Genomic DNA, 24,027 nt, shown 5'->3' on the forward strand with positions numbered 1-24,027 from the left:
CTCTGGGTGCGGCCCTCCAGCCAGTTAACAACCCATTTGACTGTGTAGGCGTCGACACCACAGTCCCCTAGTTTTTTAATGAAAATAGGGTGAGAGACAGTGTCAAAGGCCTTCCTGAAGTCCAGAAAGACTACGTCCCCTGCTACCCCTGCATCTAAGGATTTTGTTACCCGGTCATAGAAGGCCACCAGGTTGGTCTGACAGGACCTGCCTCTAATTAACCCATGTTGGTTGCCCCTAAGCATAACCTCCCCTGCTGGCCCCTCGTGGACATGCGCCAGGATAATTCTCTCACAAAGCTTACCCAGGATCGAGGTAAGACTAACTGGCCTATAGTTCCCTGGGTCCTCCTTCCTCCCTTTTTTGAAAATGGGAACCACACTGGCCCTTTTTCAGTCCTCTGGCACCATACCAGAGCACCACGAGTGCTCATAAAGCTGTGCCAGGGGTCCCGCAATGACCTCTGCTAATTACCTCAGCACTCTGGGGTGGAGGTTGTCAGGACCAGCTGATCTAAATATGTCCAGTCCCTCCAGAAGTTCCCTGACTAGATCCTCACTGACTCTAGGCCTGGGTGCACCTCCCCGGGGCCTGAGGGGGTCCCAGTGGACAGGCTGATCTGGTCCCTGTTGAGGAAAATGGAGGCAAATCATTAAATAGGTTAGCCTTGTTGTCTGGTGTAACAACCAGATTTCCTAGCATGTCTTGCAGAGGCCCCACATTACCAGGTACCTTCTTTTTGCCCCCTATGTATTTAAAAAAGGACTTCTTGTTGTCCTTAATCTGGGTAGCTAGTCCCAGTTCCATCTCTGCCTTTGCCTTCCTGACCACCCCCCTGCAGCCCCAAGCAACCGAGGTATAGTCTTCCCTGGTGATGGCCCTTCCCTTCCATTGGGTGTACACCTCCCTTTTAGCTAGGAGATGTTCCCATATGCTTTTGGTGAGCCATGGGGACTTTTGCACCCCCTTGCCCCCTTTGACCCTTGTTGGGATTACCTCCCTTTGGGCATGGAGGATCGTCTCCTTAAGGAACGACCACTCTTCTTGGACACCCGACTCCCCTCCCCTCCGGGACCTCAGTACTTCCCCAACTATTCTTCTTATCTCATTGAAATCCACCCTCCTGAAGTCCTGGGCTGCTGCCTTGCTGCAGGCTTTTTCCACCTTGCGCTGGATGGTGAATTGCAGCAGGTGATGATTGCTGTCGCCCAGGTGGTCGAGCACCCGCAGCCCCCACATGAGGTCATCACCTGTGGCCAGCACCAGATCCAACAAGGCGTCTCCCCTGGTGGGGCTATACACCTCCTGAGTTAGATGGAGGTCCTGTATCTCGGCTAGAAACCTACGTGAGCGGTCAGACCTGGCTGACTGCTCTTCCCAGCAGATGTCTGGAAAGTTCAGGTCCCCCATGATGACCACATCTTTTGACCTAACTACCTCCGTGAGCTGACTTAAGAATTCCTGGACTAGCTCTTCCCCTTGGTTGGGTGGCTTGTAGTAGACCCCCACCGTTAAGTCCCTTTCTCCTCGACTTCCTTGTATTCTAACCCAGAGCACTTCAGTGCACACAGAGCACTTATGTTTGGTCTCATTCAAAAAACAATATTAAGCTGTATTAAGTTATTTTATATATTTTATTTTGTAATTTTTTCAGTGGATTATGTTATGCTGTCTGTATATATGTTTAAATTTTTGGGATATAGCTTAGTTAAAGGTTATGGCCAGACCTGTAGTTAAGAGCTTTTTTTGGCAAAGGAACTGGGGAATGCATATCTAAGGAAAGAGAGAAGGTAAAACTGCTAAATATCCCTGGCCAGTTGTTTTATGCATTGTCATTGGCAGTCCCTCAATATGAGGATGACAGTCTTCCAGTAGATAAGGAAGTCATCGGTGTCCATAGATAGCTGAGGAGGTCAATCCGAGATCCGCATGTTCCATCGCAGAGGTGGCAAATAGTTCTGGGAGGAAGTCATAGATCCTAGTGATGTCGGGTTGCAGCTCTTTCCTTTTGTCTCTTTTGTCTATCTAGTTGCATAGCGAGGCAAGTTTGCTTGAAATGATCAATGCCTTGTCATTTCAGTAGGACAAGAACAATGACCACTCCCAGGCACAGAGCTGAAAGGACTATTATTTGGATGGAAACCCAAGGTATTTTCTGCCCGTAATGGGGAAAATCAGCCCCACGATAATGAAGGTATCTCAGAGATGTGGGTAATTCATATGGGGAATTTCAGATGTCCCAGGAAGGAAACATTTGTGGAAAATTCCCAGATTTTTCACCAAAGAGAACAGTAGTGGTGTTTCGGGGGGCGGAGGGAGGGTTGGTTTGAAGGTATTTAGGAGCTTTCTGTGAGTTAGTGATTGTCTTTGAATTATTCCAAGCCTTGGTGTGAGTCAAGGTCCCTGGCTGGCAGGGTCAGCAGGATGACTGATCTTCAGAGTAGTGTTTCTCAACCCTGTGGGTCATAACGCAAATGTAGGTCGCAAGAATATATTAAAGGGTCAGGCATACACTTTAAAAACCAGATCAACAAACTTTAAAAATGGATTAAAAACCATGGAAAACCATGGCTTTCCCCTTGCAGGCTGTCAGAGTTCTCCACACACTGTGGGGCTGGGGTCTGGAGGTGATGGAGCATTGGGTTGGGAGTGAGCAGCACTGGGTAAGGACTGGCTATCAACGTTTGCGAATGGGTCCTGATACAAAAAAGGTTGAGAGCCACTGCTCTAGAGATACTTGGCAGAACTCTTAGAAGGACTAAATTTTAACTAGATGAGGGGGTGAGAAACTTTTACTTATCTTTTTGTCTTGTCTTCAAACTATGTGGTCGGTTTTTCATGTCCAATTCTTTCCCATACAATCAATCCTTCTGTTGTTTTGTTACCTTACTGGTTACCTGTGGTAAAGCATGATTTCAGGGAAAGTGGTATTCCAGGCTAGGCCTTTCTATGAATGAGGGGGACCTAGAATTCTTTCACAATCCAAGAGGAAACTACCTGGAGCTGGCAGAGAGGCCTCTGCTGCAGCTGTAGGGTGGTGCAGCCAAAGTTTTCAGGGATAAGGAATTATCCCAGGGCAAACCTTGGTTTGTTCCTTGAGTCAAGCAGCCAGATAATGGGGACAAGCTGGCCCAGGGCTGGCCAAGGAAGGGCTATAGCATACAATATACAAGGAAGGGCTTCGGCATACAAGATACTTCCATTGTATTAGTTTTAAGTGGTGAGTTATAGCTCAAGCTCAGAATGTTATCTTGGGGAAAAGTTTTCCTTCTCTGCTGGTCACTTTGGAAGAATATTTAAAATGTAAAGTAGTAAAAGTGAGGAAATAGTCACTGAATATTGGATTGACCCACTGGAGTGACAAAATTTAAACAAGTTGAGGGTCTGCATTTTGCTTTTCCAAGTGAACACAAGAGCCTTGGCCAGCCTACAGTGTACAAAGCTGAATGGCTACTGTTTTCAATAAAATGTTTCCACAGATCCATCTTTATTTTGATGGCTTCCATTTATAAGAAATGTACATATCTTCTTAAAATTAAAAATACATATTTTCTCTTTCAGCAATTACTGAATTTCCTACAGATTTGTTTACAAACAAGGAACGACAGCACGGAGCAGTACTGCTTCATATTTTTAGTGTAAGTTTTGCCCTAGTATGGCTCATTTTATTGTCTTCTTTTTTATAATTTTGTGAGGAATTACTCAGCCTAACTGCCCATTTTTAATGAATATCTGAATATCAACAGATTTGTACTAGTGCATTTGCAGCCAAATGTTCATCAAGTAAAAGCCAATTGAAGCACTTCCAAAATATGCATGCAAGTCTAAAATGGCAGTTTTTATATTTTCCTAATAATACACAGCTCAGGCTGGGAAATGTTTGGCTAGGCTGCCTTATTGCAGAGAAGAACCTGGGCATTACAGTAGACCATAAATTAAATATAAGCCAGTGGTGTGCTCTTGTTGCAAAAAAAGCCAGAAGCATACTGGGTTATATTAACAGGAATGTCACTTGTATCAAGAGAAGTGATTCTTCTGCTCTGTTCAGCACTGGTGAGGCCTCACCTGGAGTACCATGTCCAGTTTGGGCTCAACACTTCAAGAAGGATGTGGACAGATTAGAAAGAGTCCAGCAGAGAGCAGCAACGGTGATTAGAAGCCTAGGAAGCATAAGTCATGAGGAAAAGCTGAAAGAGTTAGGGGTTATTTAGTCTGGAGAAGAGAAGACTGAGGGGGGAATTTGATAACAGTCTTCAAATACCTTCAGGGTGATTACAGAGAGGATGTGGAGATGGGCATTTCTCTGTGGTCATAGGGGACAGGACTAGGAGCAATGACCTCAAGATACAGCAGACAAAATTTAGGTTGGAAATTAGGAAGAACTTTCTGACTATAAGAGTTGTCAAGCGTTAGAACAGGCTACTTAGAGGAGATGTGGAATCTCCATCCCTGGAAATTTTCAAGAGCAGATTGGACAGACAGGGATGATTTAATCCGATGATTCTGCCTTGAGCAAGGGGCTGGACTAGATGGCTTTGTGAGGTCCCTTCCAGGCCTATTTTCCTATTATCCTAATGTGAAGAGAAATCCTGGCCCTGTTTTATGTTTACTGTTGATTTGACTGCAACCAGAATTGTACCCTGTATGCACAGGTTTCAGCATTCTGGTTGTCATGTGCACAAGAGAGTATGACTGTTCCCTTGTACATTTGTGCAGTAATAAAATCCTTGAAACCCGAGAGTATATAGGTGAAATCTGAAACACATGATCCTGGGCTTTACATTTTACTGCAGGAACAGGTGACTTATTTTAATGGCCTTTGAAGCTCAGCCTTGTAATCCCAGCTCTAGGAAAGTAAAATAAATGAGAGTTTGGTTGACTGAAGACTTCAGGATTGAAAATCCTGTGGAGGCATGCCACATAGAGTATGGTCAGAACAGCATGTATTCATAATTACAGTCCCCAAGATTTTTGCCAAGGTCACATACCATTTATTTCAGGGATATGATTATACTTTGCCCAGCATATAGTCTGACATTATCTTTGCCTTAATTACATACCTATGTAATTAATTGAAAACATAAATAATGACCATTGTTCTTTCCAAAGCATTGTCTTTTATAATAATATCTTTATGCTCTACCGCGGCATCCCATTCCACCAAATTACTGAATCTTCAGTGTCCTGTAACTTTCCAATTATTCCATTGCTAACTATGCTGTTAAGAGAACATATTACTTTTATAGCATATGATAATCAACAGGATTTTTTTCATAGTGGATAGAAAATAGAGTAATGGGTTTTTTTGTTTGTTTCTACATTTTTAATAAGCATTATTTAATCATTTTTATTCCTGTTTTACATAGAGGAAGTGAATGAGAAATATTTTCTTTCTTTCTTCTTTTCTCACAGGCACTTTATATGTTCTATGCTTTGGCTATAGTATGTGATGACTTCTTTGTTCCATCATTAGAAAAAATTTGTGAGGTATGTGAAATTTGTTTCTTTTCTAAAATTTACTCGTTTTGTAGGTTAAGATGGATATTATGTATCATGCAATAGCTGTTTGGACTTCTTCAGAATTCGGTCATCTCAGTCCATTTCTGAGTAGCTAGAGACCACATCACAACACCTACTGACTAGCATTGTTGATAAGATAAGACAAGACAAGCAAGCAAAAGATTGAATGGGTATGGCCGCTGAATGCTTCTCTCAAAGGTCTGAAACATGTTGGTGGGATGGTCTAGGGCAGTGTTTCTCAACCTGTGGGTCATGACCCAAAAGTAGGTCACAAGAATATATGAAAGGGTCATGAAGGAATGTTAAAAATAAATCAACACACTTTAAAAATGGATTCTCCTTTAAAGGAGAAAAACCATGGGAAATGGTGGCTTTTCCCATGCAGGCTGGCGGAGTTCCAGCCTGTGAGGGGCTGCTCAGGGTCCCCTGTGACTCACACACCCACTCCCTGCCCCACACACTGGGGCTTTGGGGACTGGGGGTGGGGAGGGCACTGGGTCAGGATTAGCCATTGATGTTTACAAATGTGTCCTGGTACAAAAAAAGGCTACAAATGTCCAACTTGGGATCCTTAAAATTCTAGTTTAAATTAGGCGGATTGAAACACTGTAATGAGTTAAATCATAAACCTTGGGGCTGGTCCTTCCACACACACACACACACACACGCACATGCACACACACAGTAGCAAGCTACACGAGTCAGGTATACCTATCCCACAGGTGCTGGAGTCTGCTGTTGAGGTTTCTTTCAGCGTGGTGTTATCTTCCAGAAGGGGGTCGCCGGCTGGTCCTTCTGGCTGGACAGGTCTGGTCGAGTTGAAGATCAAGAGGGCTCCCCTGAGGGTCACTTTTCACTGCCTTTTATCTGTCTTTGGCAGACTTTGGTGACTCCCCAGTTTTCAGGTTTGCCCAATCCAGGGGTCATTGACCCTCGTGGGACTTCCCCCCCCCCCCTTGGTGGCTACTGAATGGCATCTGTCAGCCCCAGGGGTCATCCACATGTACGTGCAGGTTTGGGAGTCCGTTGATGAATTTTGAATAGGGCTCTGGGAGTGGTCTATCTGGAGATATTCAGCCCAAAAGTTGGTCCCCTGCTTTGATTAACTCAGGCCAGGGCTTCTAGCCCTTGATCAGTGACGATTAGAGATTTCCCGGTTGTTACATTGTCTTCTATTGAATTCTTCTGTTGGTTGATCTGGAGTTTCCCAGGTGTTAATTTCTGTCTGCTACCATGTTACACATTCAATCACTGATTCACTCATTCTTTCAGGGGCCAGCCTGATACAGAGAAGGGCAGTTTGATTCCTGCCCTTGTTAACATTGTTACAATGTATAACTTACTTATGAAACTAAACACATTTAGTTGAAAGTTGAAAGGTTAGGAGTATAAAATATAAGCTACAAATGTAATGCCATGGCACACAAATAGATAAAAATACCAAAATACAAGGGGAGATACAAAATACACACACACACATTTCAAAACACAATTCCTTATCTTAAAGTGAAAGAAAGAGGAAGGAAGAAAAGGTAGAAGAGGAAAAACATATCCAAGGAGAGGAGAGCAACTGCAGGCAAGAGGAAAAGAGGCTTTCTTCTACAGAAGCACTGGTTTAGGGAATGCTATTGTAACCCTGGGCGCGACACTACATGTGCCCTCACCTGAATAATGGGACCCTGGGGTACCCGGTAGCCAGTAGCCCTGCCCAGCCCCCCTGGGAAGCTGCTGCAGTGCCCCCAAGCAGAGAGCCTCCCCTTACAATCAAGCACACTTGCAGACAGTTCTCAAACTATTTACAAGATTTAATTATTTACATCATAACAAACAATCATTAAATAAGCACGTGGATATACTGTCTAATAAACCCTCAAGAACTTATTTACACAGTCTCTCACTTGTACACGGTGTACTGGGGATCCCGTGTGCACCGCCCCGGTGGGGTATCTCAGGGAACGGGCGTCCACAGACCCTGCACGTGGTCTGTGGATGCTCCCTGGTGCTGGTGTCCATCTCCGTGCTCCTGGGGTCTCTGAGCAGCAAGCAGCAGCTCCTCTGCAGTTCCTGCAAGACAGCCTTTCCCTGCCTTTGCCCCCTTCCCTGGTTCTGCTGTGAGCAGTGCCTGGGCTGCAGGCTATAGCAACCCTCCTGCCCCACACAGCCTCACAGCCCCAGCAAATGCAGCCCCTCCCTGGGCTTGGCCTGCCCCTGGGGCCCCTCACCCCTCAGGGAAACTAGGGCAGACTCCGGCAATCCCCACCCCGGCTCTGCTGTGCTCACCCAGCCACACCAGCTGCAGGCAGGTCTCTTCAGACTTGGGATCTCCACACCAGCAGGCCCTGCCCACTCCTGCTGCTGCAGCTTCTCCACTCTGCTCCTGCAGGCCTCTCTCAGGGGCTCTCCGAGGGACCACTGCACTGAAACTCTCAGTCTGGTCTCCAGCCTACCCCTCAACCCCCTCTCTCTCTCTCTTGTCCCCCCCTCAGGAAAACTGCTCCCCCTTTTATCCAAGCCTCTCAGCCAATCCCAGCTCAGGGCCCTTCCCAGGCTTTTGCTAAGGGCTCTTTCAAAACTGTGCTGGGGTTACATCACCCCTCCCACTTCCAACAGGGCTGCTCCCAAACAGCTTCACTTGCCCTCAGAGCCTGCAGTGTCCCCTCGGGGACAAACTCTGTCTCTGCCAGGCAGCTCTTCCCATTCTGTTCAGGTGGGGCCATTTTTTAAAGGCTGCTACACTATAAGCCTAACTGCATTTATTACTCTGCTCTGGTTCTAACACCCATTAAAAAAAAGAAAAGATGGAAAGATCTGCATTGATTGTGAGATGTGTGTGAGTTTTGCTACTGACATGACTATTCGGCTAAAAGAAGGGGTGTAATTGTGAAGTCTTTCTGGATTTTTAGCACTGAAGAACCTGATAGTATGGAAGAGCATTAAGCTACAACTTTAACCATGAGAGCCCCTTTTTGAAAGTGTTCAGTATTAGATCTGATTGGAAATTTTTCAACAAAATGTTCTTGCATTGGAACGTGCCTATTTTGTCTAGTTTTGGGAGGTTGCGTGTTTTTGTTTGGGGGGGGGTAGGGGGAGGTTCTGAGTTCACACCATTTTGTGAAAGATTTAGATGGTTAGTTGTTTCAGGTCTTGGAGGAATGAGGTAGATTTTTGGCCAGAAGCAGAGGGAAGGAAAAGGCCAAAGAATAACTAAAAGCCTGATGGTCAAGGCTTTTCCTAGGATTAGAAAGAGCTAGATTTGAGTCCCTGCTCTGCTTCAGTCTGGGTATGCTGGATGCCAAGTGTGTACTGTGTTTACTAATGTACAGTACGAGCTGTTCTAGAGCCCTTCTCTGTTTTTGTTTAAAATTTTCATCCTGGTATGAAATACAAAAGTTGTAATACCTCAGAAGTCAGTGCAGAATATCTGCAGGGATAAATTACTGGAAAGGAAAAAAATAGACATAAAAACTAATGAAGTAGGTTATTTTATGTACAGGGCCCACATGAGCTAGATCTGTGACATTTTAATTAGAGAAAATAATGCATTATTGTCATTATTAGAAAACATAATGTAGCACTATAATTGCTCACAGCACTTTAGAAATGTATTTATTAGTTAATGGAGTTTCCAGGACAGGGAAAAAATTAAAATTTTCATCTAAGTTTTTATTTTGGCAAGAGCTTTCCAACCAGCTGTGGAGCTGATTGTAATATAAAAATCTCTTTATTCTTTTTTTGCTTTGACAACATTTCATATCAGAAAACTTCTGGCCAGCTCTCCTAGCTAATAAGGCATCTTTTCCTCCACCCCTCTGGATAGTTAGACATAATTTCAGCTGAGTAGAGGTAACTCTTACTGATGTTATCAGCAGAATAATAGATGAAAGAATAGATTAAAGCAGATAACACTAGTGAAGTATTCAGTAACAGTCTTTTTTCAGTTTTCAGATGTGCTGTCCTCAATGTGGTCTTGCTATACAGCATGAGTGAATCTAGGATTTTGAAAAAGGCAGTGCAGGTGGTGTGGTACATTGTCACATATAACGCAATGCATACTTTTATCAGGTTAAACAGAAACTAGAAGCTTTACTAATAAGCTAGTGGCCTATGGCTATATTATTCAGTTTAAGATTGCAGCAAAAGCTAATATAAATCTGCTATATCATATATTATGTATAAAAAACACAACACACTAGGCAAAAGATAATTAAAACATATTGTTCCACTACTTCTGTAGTCATTAGAATTTTTCAGATTCATAAAACAAAATCTAGCTTGCTTGAGCGTCTTGACAATGCCTCAGATGCTTCACTGAGTTAACGTTTTTAGCTAGAGTTAAAAACAGACTGCAGGGTTGTGAAATAGGAGGTACATTATCAGGAGAGCTAAGAGCAGAATTGCAGAAGAAAAAAATAACTTAATTAGGGGAACATTAAGACCGTTAAAATTGAGAGGGTCCTTAATACCTATGGAATTAAAAGTATAGTAGGAATCTGGTAGAGTATAATGAGCCATCAAGTCAACTGACTCCCTCACTGCTGCCTGACTAGAAATGCTGCTGCCACTGTTAGGCACTTGGTTTAAAATGTTGGGTGCAGAAGATATAAAAGTGTAGTGTAAGTGCACAAGTGTACCCCCCTGGATCCATCTCTGCTATATGGTATAAAAAGTATGCCATGAATATTGCTTTTGATTCTTTCTTAAATCTACTCCCTTCTGCCAGAAGAGTAAGCACCTAGCAAGAATCTAGAGTGGTTGGCACATTCATGTTTAACTGTCCCACCCATATTAACAATGATTGAGCACCTTAGACCCAGAGGTTAGCTTTCTAGACATTCTTCATGATGTACAAACTGCCAGCTCATGAAGGTGCCAAATACCCATGAGACATTCTGTCTTCCTGAACTGCTCCTTTTGCCACTGCTCATTTTTCCATCCTTGCAAATGGCATGAAATGGACCCTTGTAAAAAAAAAATAAAATTTCATCCATGAGATCTTAATTGTTCATGAGAAATATCTTCAGCTGGTCTAAACAGACATTGCCCACCCATGGAGCAGTCTGTGTTCATACCATCTGAGGAAATGGTTTGAAAGTTGTAAGGCAACTACTTTTAGATTAGCACTCAGGAAACAGTATAATGAAAATAAATCTGTCTACAGGACATAGTCCTCTCTCTGAAACTGACCTGATTTCATACATGATTCTCACGCTAGAAAATGAAATCAAAACTGGGCCTACTTTTTACAGGACCAATCCACATAAGTTATATTTTCCTCTCACTATTTTATTGACAGATTTTAGAAGCTTACTGGGTATGTCTAAATGTGCGCCCACCTGCACAGTTGTTACTGCGCAGTCATTTAGTAGGGTTGTGCGAAGCTTCAGTCCCTGATTTGATTCAGTGGAGATTCAGCCCAATTCAGTGGCCAAATCTCTGAATCCGAATCAAATCAGAGGACCCTTTAATCTCTCCGAATCAAATCGGAACCCTCCAAATTGATTCGGAGGGATTCGGAAAGATTCAGCAATTTGGACATAGACACAGCTTTAAATGTTTTTTCTACATACCTCTAGGTAGCAGGCAGCTCGTGAATGCTGCACTGCTGGGGTGCATGGAGTGTCCCACAGAAGTGTGGGGGGGCTCCCCAGTACACTCGACAGCAGACCCAGAAGTGGACCAGAAGTACTTTGGATCCACTTCTGGGCCTGTTGGGGAGCGTGCTGGGGTGCCCCCTGTGCTCCCCTAGCTTGACGATTGGTGCCTCCTGGGTCTGGGGGGGCACCCAGGGTCCCCCTGCAGCTGATCTCCAAGCCAGGGAGGTGTGTGGGGGGGGACCCTGGCGCACTCCCTGGCAGACCCAGAAGTACTTCTAGTCCACTTCCGGGTTCACCACCGAGCATGCGGGGGGGCCGTGCTCCTGTGGAACTCTCTTTCTGCCCCAGCATCGCAGCATTCATAAACCATGCCTGGTACCTCAAGGTATGTAGAGAAAACATTTAAAGCTGTGTCTATGGCTGAATCGCCAATTCTCTGAATCAGCATCTTCAGATTTGGATTCAGCCAAATCGAGTCCGGGACAGTGATCCAAATCAACGAATCAAATCATTGTCCCCGATTTGGCCCGAATCCGAATCAAATAGGGTCTGTTTTGCACACCCCTATCATTTAGTACTTGCCTTAGCCAACCACTCTGAATTCTTGTTAGCCACTTACTCTTCTGGCAAAAATGTTATTTTAGCAAGTACTAAAAGACTGCACAGTAACCGCCATTACTGTAAAGTTCTAGTGGTGCATGGGTCGTTTCCAACCCTACTGCACAGTAACAATGAGCTACTGGGCAGTAGCTCGTTGCTACTGCACAGTAGCATTGGCATCACGGTTTCCTGAACTGTTGTTTTAGAGTTCCAAATATGACATCTTGTTTGAGTCTGCCAAATTCTAGAATCCACATCTTGGTAAATGGAAATATTCCATTGGTAATATTGGTAATATTCTTCAACTAATGCCCCACTGGGTTATGGGATGACCCCTTTATTTGCCCAAAGCATGTTTGTTGCAACTTATGTGTTGGTTTTAGCTACAACATAGCAGCAGTTCATTTTCTAAGAGTTAATTATGTGACCAAAAAGCAAGAAGATTTTGCCTCTTTAACTATAGAACTATGGTGTATAAAAATGACTAGTAAGACTGAATTAATAAACACTTTTGTTCCAGAAACTACATTTGAGTGAAGATGTTGCTGGAGCCACTTTCATGGCTGCAGGAAGCTCAACCCCAGAATTGTTTGCCTCTGTTATAGGTAAGAACCTATAACTAGTATGTCTAGTATGTCTTTGTCTTTACTGGCCATGAAAAGGTTAGGAACAGATTATGCAGTGGGACTTAATAAGCGACACAGTTCTTCACTATGTTTACAGCAAGTGCTAATAGGTTTCATATGGGAAATGTTCAAGAGCAGCTTGGACAGACACTTGGCTGGGATGGTTTAGTCAGGGATGATCCTGCCTTGAGGAGGGGGCTGGACTACTTGAGCTTGTGAAGTCCCTTTGAGCCTTATTTTCTTATGATTATATACTTATATTCTACTGGTTCTATATTGTGCATTCCAGTACTCAAAATCTGCCCTCCAGCAAGGGTAGTGGTTTCATTGTACCCTTGTTCAGGGTTTAAGAAGTTATAGCTAATTCCTCTCAGTGTGAAGGTAGAGATTTTAATGCTGTACATTATCCACCATGTACAAATTTCCCTTCCAGTTACAGCTGTGTAGCTGCATGGCCTTCAAAGACAGTAGTTTGATCTACTGCAAGGACAATATACTGGTGCATAAATAAAGGCCAATATAAGCCATAACATCTGTCTACCCTATAGCATCTGATCTAAGGATAGTGGTTTCCTTTTTTTTTTTGCACTATTTTAAGTAGTTGCATGACCTCATTTTCATGATGTCAGGGTCCTTACACTTTCTAGTCCTTGCAGCATCTTTTGGAGATAGTTAAATGCAATGACAAATGTTCCTGGTTCAGAGAAATGTAGGAAGCATAAGTTAAAAACTATTATGGGTCCTTCCGGTACTCTTTAAGGACCTCAGAATCAAAAGGAATCATTCCAAAAGTAGAAACAAGAGTATATGACTAAGGATGAGTATATAGAAATAGCATAAGGGATAAAATCAGAGTCTAGGAGGCAAAATTAGTTACAGTAACTAGAACAGGAAAAAAAGGAAAAAAGAAAAGATTTTGTAAATGCATTAGAACAGGGGTGTTAAACATATGGCCCATGGGCCAGATCACTGGACTAGTGCCTGATGTGTGCAGGCTGAACCAAGTACTGCAGGCACTGCACAAGGGGTTTGTCCTAGTCTGGCCTATAGACTGAACCAGTGACCCTTATCAAGCCAGCAGGGCCAAATGATTTTGATACCCCTGCATTAGAAGTAAGAGGAAAGTATAGGAAAGTATACATCTATAACTTAACAGGGGCGCAGACCAAGCAACAGGTGATGCAGAGTACCTCAGCATGCATACTTTCTTCACTTCAGCCTTCACAAAAAAGGTTAGTTGTTAAACAGATCATTTTAGCAAAGACAGAGCTATTTGTCAGAAAAGCAAATGAACAGGTTAAAGAATATGTAGGTAATATAAATGTGTTCAATTCATCAGGCCTGAGGAAATCCATACGAGGTGCTTAAGGGACTAACTGCCTTCAAAGGCTGTTTGCTGATGTAAGCTCTAAGCCATTAGCAATTATCTTTGAGAATCTGTGGAGGTCCCAGAAGCGGGAAGGAGGGCAAACATAGTACCTAACTTTAAAAGGTGAGGGGGGAGGAGGACTCAAAAAATTACAGACCAGTCAGGCTAAATTCTTTTCCCAAAAATATTCTGGGAGAAATTAATGGTGTATTTTATAAGTACCAACGGGATAAGGTGAAGAAAAACAGCTCATGTGGATTCATCAAGAACAAATTGTATTAAACAACTCTAATTTCCTTCCTTGATTGGCCTTGTCATAGATCTGTCCAAGCCCAAGCCTTATGTATCATAGTTAAGGTACATCACTTTCTGTATCCACCAGTACACAAGAGTGATGTAACATGTTCCACTTCTGTTAAATCCCTGGGCCAAAAGACCAGGTACACTTTTACATCTGAAGCAAAGCTCAAACCTATAACCTGCCTAACTGTAGAAAGAAATTGTATGCCCTCTAACTAACAAAGGGGATATGGGGGAAAATGTAGGTGTGATATAGCTTGACTTCGGTGAGGTTTTTGACACTATTCTAGATGACATTCTTATAAACAAACATGGAAAATATATGATCTAGATGAAGTCATCTTCTAAATGAAATGATCTAGATGGAGAGAAAAATACTCTCAAAGTCATCACTATAAAATTGGGAGGGTGTTTAAAGAAAGGGGCCTCACAGGGGTCTGTCTTTTACTCAGGGCTATTCAATACTTTCCCTAAAAGTTTGGTTAATGGAATAGAGGTTACATGCAGAAAACTTGCTGAGGCCACCGGGCTCAAAGGGGTTGAAAGCACTTTGGAGGACAGGATTAGAATTTAAAGTGATTTTGTTTAATTGGAAAAATGGTTTTAAATCAACAAGACAGATTTCAATATAGACAACTGTAAAGACTTGGACAAGGGAGTCAAATGTACTCTGTCCAAGTTTGCAGATGACACAAAGCTATGGGGAGATGTAGACATGCTGGAGGGCAGGGAACAGCTGCAAGCAGACCTGGATAGGTTGGACAAGTGGGCAGAAAACAACAGAATGCAATTCAACAAGGAGAAATGCAAAGTGCTGCACCTGAGGAGGAAAAATGTCCAGCACACCTACAGCCTAGGGAATGACCTGCTGGGTGGCACGGAAGTGGAAAGGGATCTTGGAGTCCTAGTGGACTCCAAGATGAACATGAGTCAGCAGTGTGACGAAGCCATCAAAAAAGCCAATGGCACTTTATCGTGCATCAGCAGATGCATGACAAATAGGTCCAAGGAGGTGATACTTCCCCTCTATCGGGTGCTGGTCAGACCACAGTTGGAGTACTGCATGCAATTCTGGGCTCCTCAATTCAAGAGGGATGCGGATAACCTGGAGAGGGTCCAGAGAAGGGCCACTCGTATGGTTAAGGGCCTGCAGTCCAAGCCCTACGAGGAGAGACTAGAGAAACTGGATCTTTTCAGCCTCTGCAAGAGAAGGTTGAGAGGCGACCTTGTGGCCGCCTATAAGTTCATCACAGGGGCACAGAAGGGAATTGGTGAGTATTTATTCACCAAGGCGCCCCCGGGGGTTACAAGAAATAATGGCCACAAGCTAGCAGAGAGCAGATTTAGATTGGACATTAGGAAGAACTTCTTCACAGTTCGAGTGGCCAGGGTCTGGAACGGGCTCCCAAGGGAGGTGGTGCTCTCCCCTACCCTGGGGGTCTTCAAGAGGAGGTTAGATAAGCATCTAGCTGGGGTCATCTAGACCCAGCATTCTTTCCTGCTTATGCAGGGGGTCGGACTCGATGATCTATTGAGGTCCCTTCCGATCCTAACATCTATGAATCTATGAATCTATGAAGTGCAACCCTTGAACATTTGAATCAAATACAGGAAAATGGGAATAACTGGCTAGGCAGCAGTAGTGAAGAAACAGATCTTGGAGTTAATAGGCTGGATAGAAAGTTCTTGTGTTTTCTTACAACATTTGAAATCAGCTGTATTTCACAGTTTTCATGTGACACGATATGTTTTTCCATCTGTTCTAATGAAGTACTACTCACCACTACCAGCAGAACTGTGAAAGACAGCATTTCCTCTTGAAGTAGCTGACAAGAGGAAGCAGTTCTCTGCTTCCAATTAAAAAAAATATATGAAATTTTTCAAGCTAAGCATGGAACTGTTACCTACCTTGAAATTGCAGAAGGTGCAATTGAAATGTTTCCATTCATTAAGAGTTTTGTTTTGATTATACTTTCAATTAATAATTTATTCCTCACTGTTTAATGCATGTTTCAAATAAATAGATTTAATAACTCATTCAATTGCTTTTTCTACAGGTGTATTTATCACTCATGGTGATGTAGGAGTGGGGACAATTGTTGGTTCTGCAGTTTTCAACATCCTCTGCATTATTGGTGTCTGTGGGATATTTGCAGGACAGGTGAGTAGTTTACTTTGCATTTGGAAATGGCTAATGTTGCCAGAGGTCCAGCTGCAGCCTTAGCTTCCCCAAATCACTGATAACTGACACCTAGAGAAAGGCAATTACTTCCCATGTTCCAGTCCCATGTTCTGTTGCCAATTCCAGTGTGCATATTGGGAGGATATTTCCTTCCTAACCTATCTACTGATCAGTTTGTGCTCTGAAGTAAAAGTCTTTTCAAGAACTTGTTTCTGAATATCAGGGTTATTTATTTCTGGATATATTTGATTTAAAATAAAATTAAATGGGAATCACTGATTAGCAGAACAGCATCCTTATACTTTACAACTGAAACCATGACAAATAAAAAAATAGTAATAAATAGGTTTAATTAGTGATGAGCTTTATAGATTTTTAGCAATGGTGGTAATTATAGATGCATGTTAAGATCCAATCTTGCTAACATTTAAGTATGCAATTTTAGTTGAACAAATATTGAAGTTGACTTCAGAAGGACTACTCATATGAATATAACTGAAAATCAAATACTTACTTTACCTTTAAAATATTGGAATAGCAATTATTTTGTGGCCTAACTTTGTGCCTGTTTTTCAGGTGGTTCGTCTCACCTGGTGGGCTGTGTTCAGGGATTCTGTCTACTACACGCTGTCTGTGATTATACTTATTGCTGTGAGTGACCCTTTTAATCATGAATATGTTTAATTACAGAGGGCCAGACTGTAAGCCTTGTCTTTACATTGGTAAGTGGTTATTTATGTAAGCTGTCCCAGGAGAGGGGCAGAAGTGATGAGTTATCAGGGTGAGTAAGGGTTTTCCAGTCTGGCACAAATAAAAAACCTCATAGAGCCCCAGGCAGAAGGCTGGCATAGCCTATAGCCCATAAAGTTTTGGAAGACAGTCCATTGATACACTGTGCAGACTGCATTTCTCTGTCTGTAGGTAGCATTCCACCCTAATCCAAGCAATTTTTCTTGGTGGATGGATTTCTAATCTGCATCTCCATGTTGGGGATGAAGAATGACTGTTTGCTTCTGCACATGGGTTAGTCCTGCACAATCATAGCAACCAGCTAAAGGGGCAGCATTTTTGGAAAACTTCAATTCTAGAGTAGCTTTTGGAGAAACTCTATGGCTTTGGTTGTTGAAAATTGGAGACAGTCCATACTGTTATTGGAATGCCAGCCATTTCCAAAGTACGTGCTCCTACTCTCTGTCAATCATATATACTGAGTGCGCATGCATGTCTCTCTCTCATACATATGTTTACCCTATTTAGCTGAATAATATTAATAGCAGCCTCTCGCAAAGATAGTGACATGAATGAGTAAGATCCATAAGGTATGGGACTGCAACAAACATTGCAAGAGGGCTGCAGACAGACATGGCTTTGGGACACCTTAAAGTGCTGCCCTTAAATAGAAGTGAGGCTTTCACTGCTGCTGTTCTTTGTGCAGCTGCAGGGGATTGGGGTGCGGAGCCCAGCTACCTATGCATGTGGAAGAGTCACACTCTGAAGATCATGACTCAGGACACTGTGTTGGCTGACCCATTCTCTGGCTTCAGAGAGGGTAGTTTGCTCCATTATTGCAACAGGGGGACAGGGATGGATATTTCCTCAGGTGCAGCACCCTTCCTGGACCCCTGGAGCCCAACTTAGGGCTCTACACTGCCTACCCGATTACCTGCTGGCTTTGATACCAACAGTTTGCTTTCTATGGCACCAGCTACACTTCCCACCTGGAGGGGAATGACAGGGGGGAAAGGAGATGGGACTTCCTCCCCCCCACCCTGAAGCTGAACCCTGGGAACCTCCAGGTTTCCACACTGTTACCCTATCCCAGTGGTTCTCAACCTTTTCAGACCCCTCTGGAAAAATTCAGAATTTATTGGCACCCCATTTAAAAAATAAATATATTATTTGCATAGTATAAATGTTACATTATTAAGTAACATGATATTAATTAACTAAATGCATTACTAATATTATAATATAATATAAAATGTATATAAGTATAGCAGTCATATATAATATAATAGAAAATGTATATAAGTATAGCAGTCACCCCTTCAAACTGTTCTCTCCTGCTCTATCTGGCCCTGTGCACTTTTGCTCCCAATGTGGCATCTGGATATGGGTCCAGGTCAGTATTCAGGACTGGGAACCCGTGGGTCAATATCTGGCCTTATTCCCCCCAAGGCAATCTCCCCCTAAACTCCAGCTAAGGGGCTTGGAGTTTCTCCCTCTGAACGCCAGCCCAGAAACACCCAGCCAACAGGGCAAGGTGCACACACATGGCACATGAGGGGCACCGAGGGGCTCAGTGAGGCAGCAAGGTACAACAGAACACAAATGGAGCTCGGGGAGAGGGGAGGAATGAGGGGCATCTCTTCCCAGTCCCCAGCCTGTGCCTGGGGGAGCAAGCACCTCTACTGTCACAGCTGTTCCTCTGGGGACTCTCACTTAAGGGTCCTGAGCCACCTGACCCCACTGTGGTGGGAGCATGTGAGAAGCAGGGGGACAAGCTGGGCTGAAAAGCCTGCATGCAGCAGTGTGCGCTGCTCAGGGCAGCCAGGAGCCATGGGTACTGGGGAGGAGCAAGTGGTACACATACCTTCTTCTAGGCTCCGGCAGCTCCTGTGCTGCCTGCTCTAAGCAGCACGCTCTGCTGTGGGCAGGTGACTGGATGTGCATACATGAAACTGCTTTTCAGCCTATCCCCTTCCCCTCTTTTTTGGCATGCTCTGGAGGACTGGGTTGGGGGCATGGGATCAGGTGGCTCTGGACCACAGCCTGCAAGTCCCTGGAAGAGCAACTGTGGCACTAGAGGCTGCACTTGCTCCCTCAGGTAGAGGCTGGGGACTGGAAGGGGGTTTCCCTCCCCCCCTTGCATCTCCTGTCTCCCTAAGGGTTGAGAATCACATATCCCCTTTAAATCTCTCCACCTGCTCCTCCCCCTGGTTTCCCTTTTTACCAGCTACCTCCTCTTCCTGTAGTCCAGTGTAATATTGAGCTGGGTAGCCAGTCTCCCTCAGCAGCTGTTGAATGGAGCAAGAGTAAAAGTGGGGGTGCACCTGAGGTACTGTGCCCCTTCTAGATCTGGCCCTGGCAGGAGGTGAGGATGGGAAGAGTGGGGAAGGGAAAGCTCCAGTAGTACCAGGCTGCAGATGACAAAATACCATCAGTCCCTACGGGCATGTTTTGCCGGCTGCGTGGCTGACTTCTTAAAACTGGATTGGAGAACTGGTTGACTTATTTGTTCATTTTCTTTTTTCTTCTAGTTCATATATGATGAGAAAATAGTATGGTAAGTTAAGTATTTTTCAGTGGTGCAATCTCTGTGAGACTGTTCAGAAACTGGACTTGCAATTTAGTGAGACTTAATGTTTATCCCATGAGTGAGAACTGTATTTTGCCCCTAGGAAATACTGCCTGTTATCTTTGATTAGGCTCTTTTGGATGATGAATAGTTACAACTAAAGAAAAAGGAATAACTAGAAAACATTAACAGCCACATCAGACTGCATCTGCCAGTATGGTGTGTGGGGTTCAAGGAACCCTTTCCTGCTTTACTCGCCCACAAAGAGGGAAGCTGAAATCCTGTTGCACTGCTCTTTGCAATCATACTGTGGAAGAGTGCTTCTTAACACAAAGTGGTTGTGGTATGTGGCTGTGCCTTCATCTCCCATACCCCAGCTAGCAGTCTGAGCCATAACGTGGGAAGAATTCGTGCATCTCCTAAAAGAAATAATAAGACCCTCCCCTCCCCCCACCACCTGAATGATGTGGGTTTGGAGGCCTTCTGCCAGCACAGCTTCTCCTACTGTTTCTAATGTGGAACATGACAGACTGCAACTCTGGCTTCACTAGCTACAGTATGGCTCCAAAATGAAAAATTTCATAATATTTATATTTGTGTTTATTGAAACCCCAAGGTCTTTTGCCTCTCCTGTTCTGCTGATACTCCTTCTAGCATTAACAATGGGAAGCCTGCACAAAAACCCACAGGTTACCTATACCACATCCCTACGCAAAACATCTTAAGGTGATAGCAGCTTAAATAGCCCCATTAATCTTTTTTCTTTTCTCTCTTTGAGGTGGGAAAGCCTTGTACTCATCATTATGTATTCATTCTATATACTTATCATGAAGTAAGTGATCTTCCCTTCTCTGCTCTTTTAATTGTAATTTGACTATTATCATGCTTTGATCTTCAGCTGAGGATAACGGCAGAATCTCATTGCCTTGTCTTATCTCTCCCACTTTTGTGCTAGATCAGTTTACTCTCTGAATATGTACTGCAAGCATCAGCTGGTCTTTGGATGTTTTCTTGTTGTAGCTTAATAAACTGCAGTAAGTCTCAGAGGTAGCTAAAAGAAGTGTCATAAACCCATTTTTTTCTTAGTTATGTGGGAGTAAAGTAGCCTGCAGTTATAGATAAATAGAAAATGATTATATTTTGGGAGTACTTTTGGGGGAAACTTTAAGACTGCCTTAGTTTTACTCCAAGAGGGTGACTGTGGGCATCTATACACGTGGTCCAGGATGGAGTGGGTGGCACTTTAATTAGAGCAGCTCTGAGAGCCACTGTAATGAAAGCACCTGCACCATCATGTGTATTCAGTTTCCTGTGCTTCAAAATGGCAGTGGGAGCACTTTAAATAAAGCTGGCTCAATGAACTTCAGTTAAAGCGCCCCTGCCGCCATTTTGAAATGCAGGGACATTGAATACACGTGGCGCTGAGGCTGCTGGAGTGCATTCTGTAGCAGACTCAGTTAATCAAGTCTGCTCTAACACATGCTATTTAGCACATGTTGCCCTGTGTGTCCCTGTGAATTGGTAACTCCCCTGTTTTAGGTCCCAATCCTGGCACCGCTGTCAGTTTTACAAGCACCCATGTTTTGTCCGGGTAACTGACCACAAGAAATAAGTTGCCACCTGTGCAAGGATCTTCCACACCAGTCCTGCCATGTAGAGACACTGTTATCCTTCACTCTCACCCTCTGTGAAAACTCCTGAGGCATCCCTCCCACAGGAAGCTGATTAGCTTTCCTATTTGTAACTCTCTGCCTTCCCCCCTGAAAACCATCCGTTTTATGTTCCCAACCTCCCCCAGCTCCTGCCTCCCAAAGCCAGGGTCAACCAAAGCTTAATGATAGCATTCTTAGGCCACATAGAAGGGTCAACATAGCAGGCACTCTTCCTCTTGCATGACTTAATTAGCTGTCTTCCCAGTGGTCTAGGTCCCTGGCAGCCCGTGGATTGAAATTATTTCTGCCTTCCTTCCCCCCTCACCCTCCCCACCCAGTGAATCATGTTTAGGTGTGTTGTATGTTGGTACATAGCACTAGCTAGTCTTAACCAAAACCTGACACAGCAAGATGCATCTGCATGGAAATTGCACAAAGGTGATATACAGCTTTATTTTGCACTTCTTTCAATTTTCAGGAATAAATTGCTTAGCAATTTTCACAGCAGCAGGATCTCTACTGCACGGGTCTAGCAAAACAGAGACAAAACACCTCTATAATGTGAAATAAATGTCCTTACAGAAGGTGGAATTTAATTCAGAAAGTTCTTATAAAGGTTCAGAGAGAAGAGGGTGCTTTTTCTTAAGGAAAGGAGAGGTGTGGTTCAGGACTGTTGTGCACATCAGAAAAATGTATAAAGGTCCTGTTATTGTGGGTAGAAAACAAAGAGATGACTGCAAAATCTTTTTTACCATGAAGAGGTATATTCATTTCATGTCTGACCAACCTTATGGCATTCATTTAAATGTAATTGTTTGTACTTTTACAGTGAATTTCAGAAACCTTTTAAATTGAATGTCCCATGTAAGAGCAGAAAAAAGTTTTAGGGTATGGGAGAATCCCTTTTATAAGTTAGAGCTTCTCAGTAAATGGAGGATACATCTTCCTTTTAGATATGAGTGGTAAAAGTCTGTCTATTTGAGGTAGGTGCAACCCTTATTCTCCTGGTTAGTTGCTAATATGACCTTCAGCTGGGGCAAAATTTAACTTTGCAATATTGAATGTGATACTCTGTCTGATCTTTCCTAAACTAATGTTAGTCATCACAAAACATCCATACAGGCTGGGTTCATAAAAGAAAAAGATCCAACAATCTAGCATTCTCAGACTTCCACTTTACATTTTCAGGTACAATGTGAAATTGCAAAGCTTTTTTACCTTCAAAAGAAAGAATGTTGGAAATGGCAACACCGTCAACAATGAGCTGGAAGATGGTAATGCATATTATGGCATTAGCTGTGATGACCCATCCATACCATTGCTATTGAAAGGTAAGGCTAAGCAGACAGGAGTTGGACAAAGCATTGACATACAGTATTTTTTAATGGTGATCAAAGCACTTGTAACGTTCAGCTGTGGAGGATGATATTGTTATTGGGCTAACTTGACAAATTCAGTCCAGCTAAGCCTTTGGGAATTATAGCTCTTTCCAGGGAGGATGGAAACATGCTACTTCATATCCTTGTAGTGTTGCTGTTTTCTGTTTTCTTGATCAGGAATAAGTGATCGAATTACACACCCATCAAATAAGTACTTTTACACACCCATAAAATAAATACTTTTTCTTTGCAGGAGGAATCTCATTTTCTCACTAAGATGTTTAAATTATTGGCAGTAAGTGAAACATGAATCAGCGTGGGATAGCTACAGCAGCAGATGGGGCAAAAGGAATCAATATAACATGAGGCTAAGTTTGCATACAAGGGAAATGGGGTCTCTTCCTAAACTAGTATTCAGTCTTGTGTGCAAAATGGAAACAAAATTTCTTGCAGGCAGTTTCAGCTCCAGGGGGAAAGATGGCATCCTGCTGCCAATGCTGCCTGAGAGTTTGTCTCTACTCTGCTAACTTCCCTTCATAGCTGCTTCTTATCGCTGCCTCTCCCCACAGAACGAAATGCATACTGCCTTTGAGGCTCAAACTGTCTCACTCCTTGAGGTCTTTCTGACTAATCAGGTCTTATTATTTCACTACATACAAGCAATTTTAAGTTTCTGTTGTATATTTTGAATTGAAGTCACCATTTAAGACAGACATCTGGTCATATAAGACTTAGGGCTTTGTTTTCCAGGCACATTTTAGATCCATCTCATTCTCTAGAGGCTCACAGTACGAACAGCCTTTCTCTCCCTTTGTCTTCTTTATGTATTTAGATTAGAAGTGGACAACACTTTCTCTTACTGTATGTGAGGGAACAGGGCACAGCATAATACAGGTTCTGATCTCTTGTGGAGTCTCTAGGTGCTACAGTAGCATAAAGAATCAAATAATTAGTTCATGTTTGTAAAATAAAAAGGAAAAGAAGAAGGAGGCTTGAGGCATTGTGTAAGGAGGGTAACACAATTCTAGACCCATCAATTTTTGCCAACTCCAACTATTCCCCATAAAAGACTTCATCCCCATTTACTTTTCTCTTTCCCTTGAACTCTGAGGCTCACAGCCCTCAACTTCCTCAGCCTCAGTATCCCCCTCTTGCCAGATATCTGAGATTATACTGGAAAAACAATGAATGCTCTACAATGGAGAGCATCAGGTAGCAAGAACCTACTCCCGAAGATCATGACGTGGCTGCTTACTGCACCTCAGGTCATAGCATGTTATGACTTTGTCTTACTTCTCTGTTAATTTGTTCTTGGCTGTTTTCCACATAGCTCAGCTCACCTTCCTCAGGTGCTGCCAGTAGTCCTCTGAAACAGAACATCTACCAACAACTGTGAGGCAGCAACCCAGCTGGCCTTCAGCCTTTGGGGTCTTGCCTCCAATTGGTGGCTCTCAAACTTTTGAGTCTACTGCTACACCTCCCTTGAGCTCAGCGGGACTTGGATCCA

At 43.3% G+C, this 24,027-nt stretch overlaps 1 protein-coding gene across 2 annotated transcripts in view; it reads left to right on the forward strand.

The window, feature by feature from the left end:
• SLC24A4 (solute carrier family 24 member 4) overlaps positions 1 to 24,027 on the forward strand; it is a 161,957-nt gene that overhangs the window by 110,928 nt on the left and 27,002 nt on the right. For both annotated transcript variants that reach the window (XR_009460247.1, XM_006271078.3), the window contains exons 3-10: positions 3,562 to 3,638; positions 5,413 to 5,487; positions 12,235 to 12,319; positions 16,067 to 16,170; positions 16,768 to 16,842; positions 19,452 to 19,477; positions 20,268 to 20,321; positions 22,330 to 22,472. Coding sequence is in view for 1 of the 2 variants with exons in the window: in XM_006271078.3 (XP_006271140.2) it covers positions 3,562 to 3,638; positions 5,413 to 5,487; positions 12,235 to 12,319; positions 16,067 to 16,170; positions 16,768 to 16,842; positions 19,452 to 19,477; positions 20,268 to 20,321; positions 22,330 to 22,472 (639 nt within the window). In the remaining variant the exon portion in view is untranslated. The remainder of the gene's footprint in view (positions 1 to 3,561; positions 3,639 to 5,412; positions 5,488 to 12,234; positions 12,320 to 16,066; positions 16,171 to 16,767; positions 16,843 to 19,451; positions 19,478 to 20,267; positions 20,322 to 22,329; positions 22,473 to 24,027) is intronic.

Source organism: Alligator mississippiensis, chromosome 2 (assembly GCF_030867095.1).
Source record: "Alligator mississippiensis isolate rAllMis1 chromosome 2, rAllMis1, whole genome shotgun sequence".
Classification (NCBI taxonomy): domain Eukaryota; kingdom Metazoa; phylum Chordata; order Crocodylia; family Alligatoridae; genus Alligator; species Alligator mississippiensis.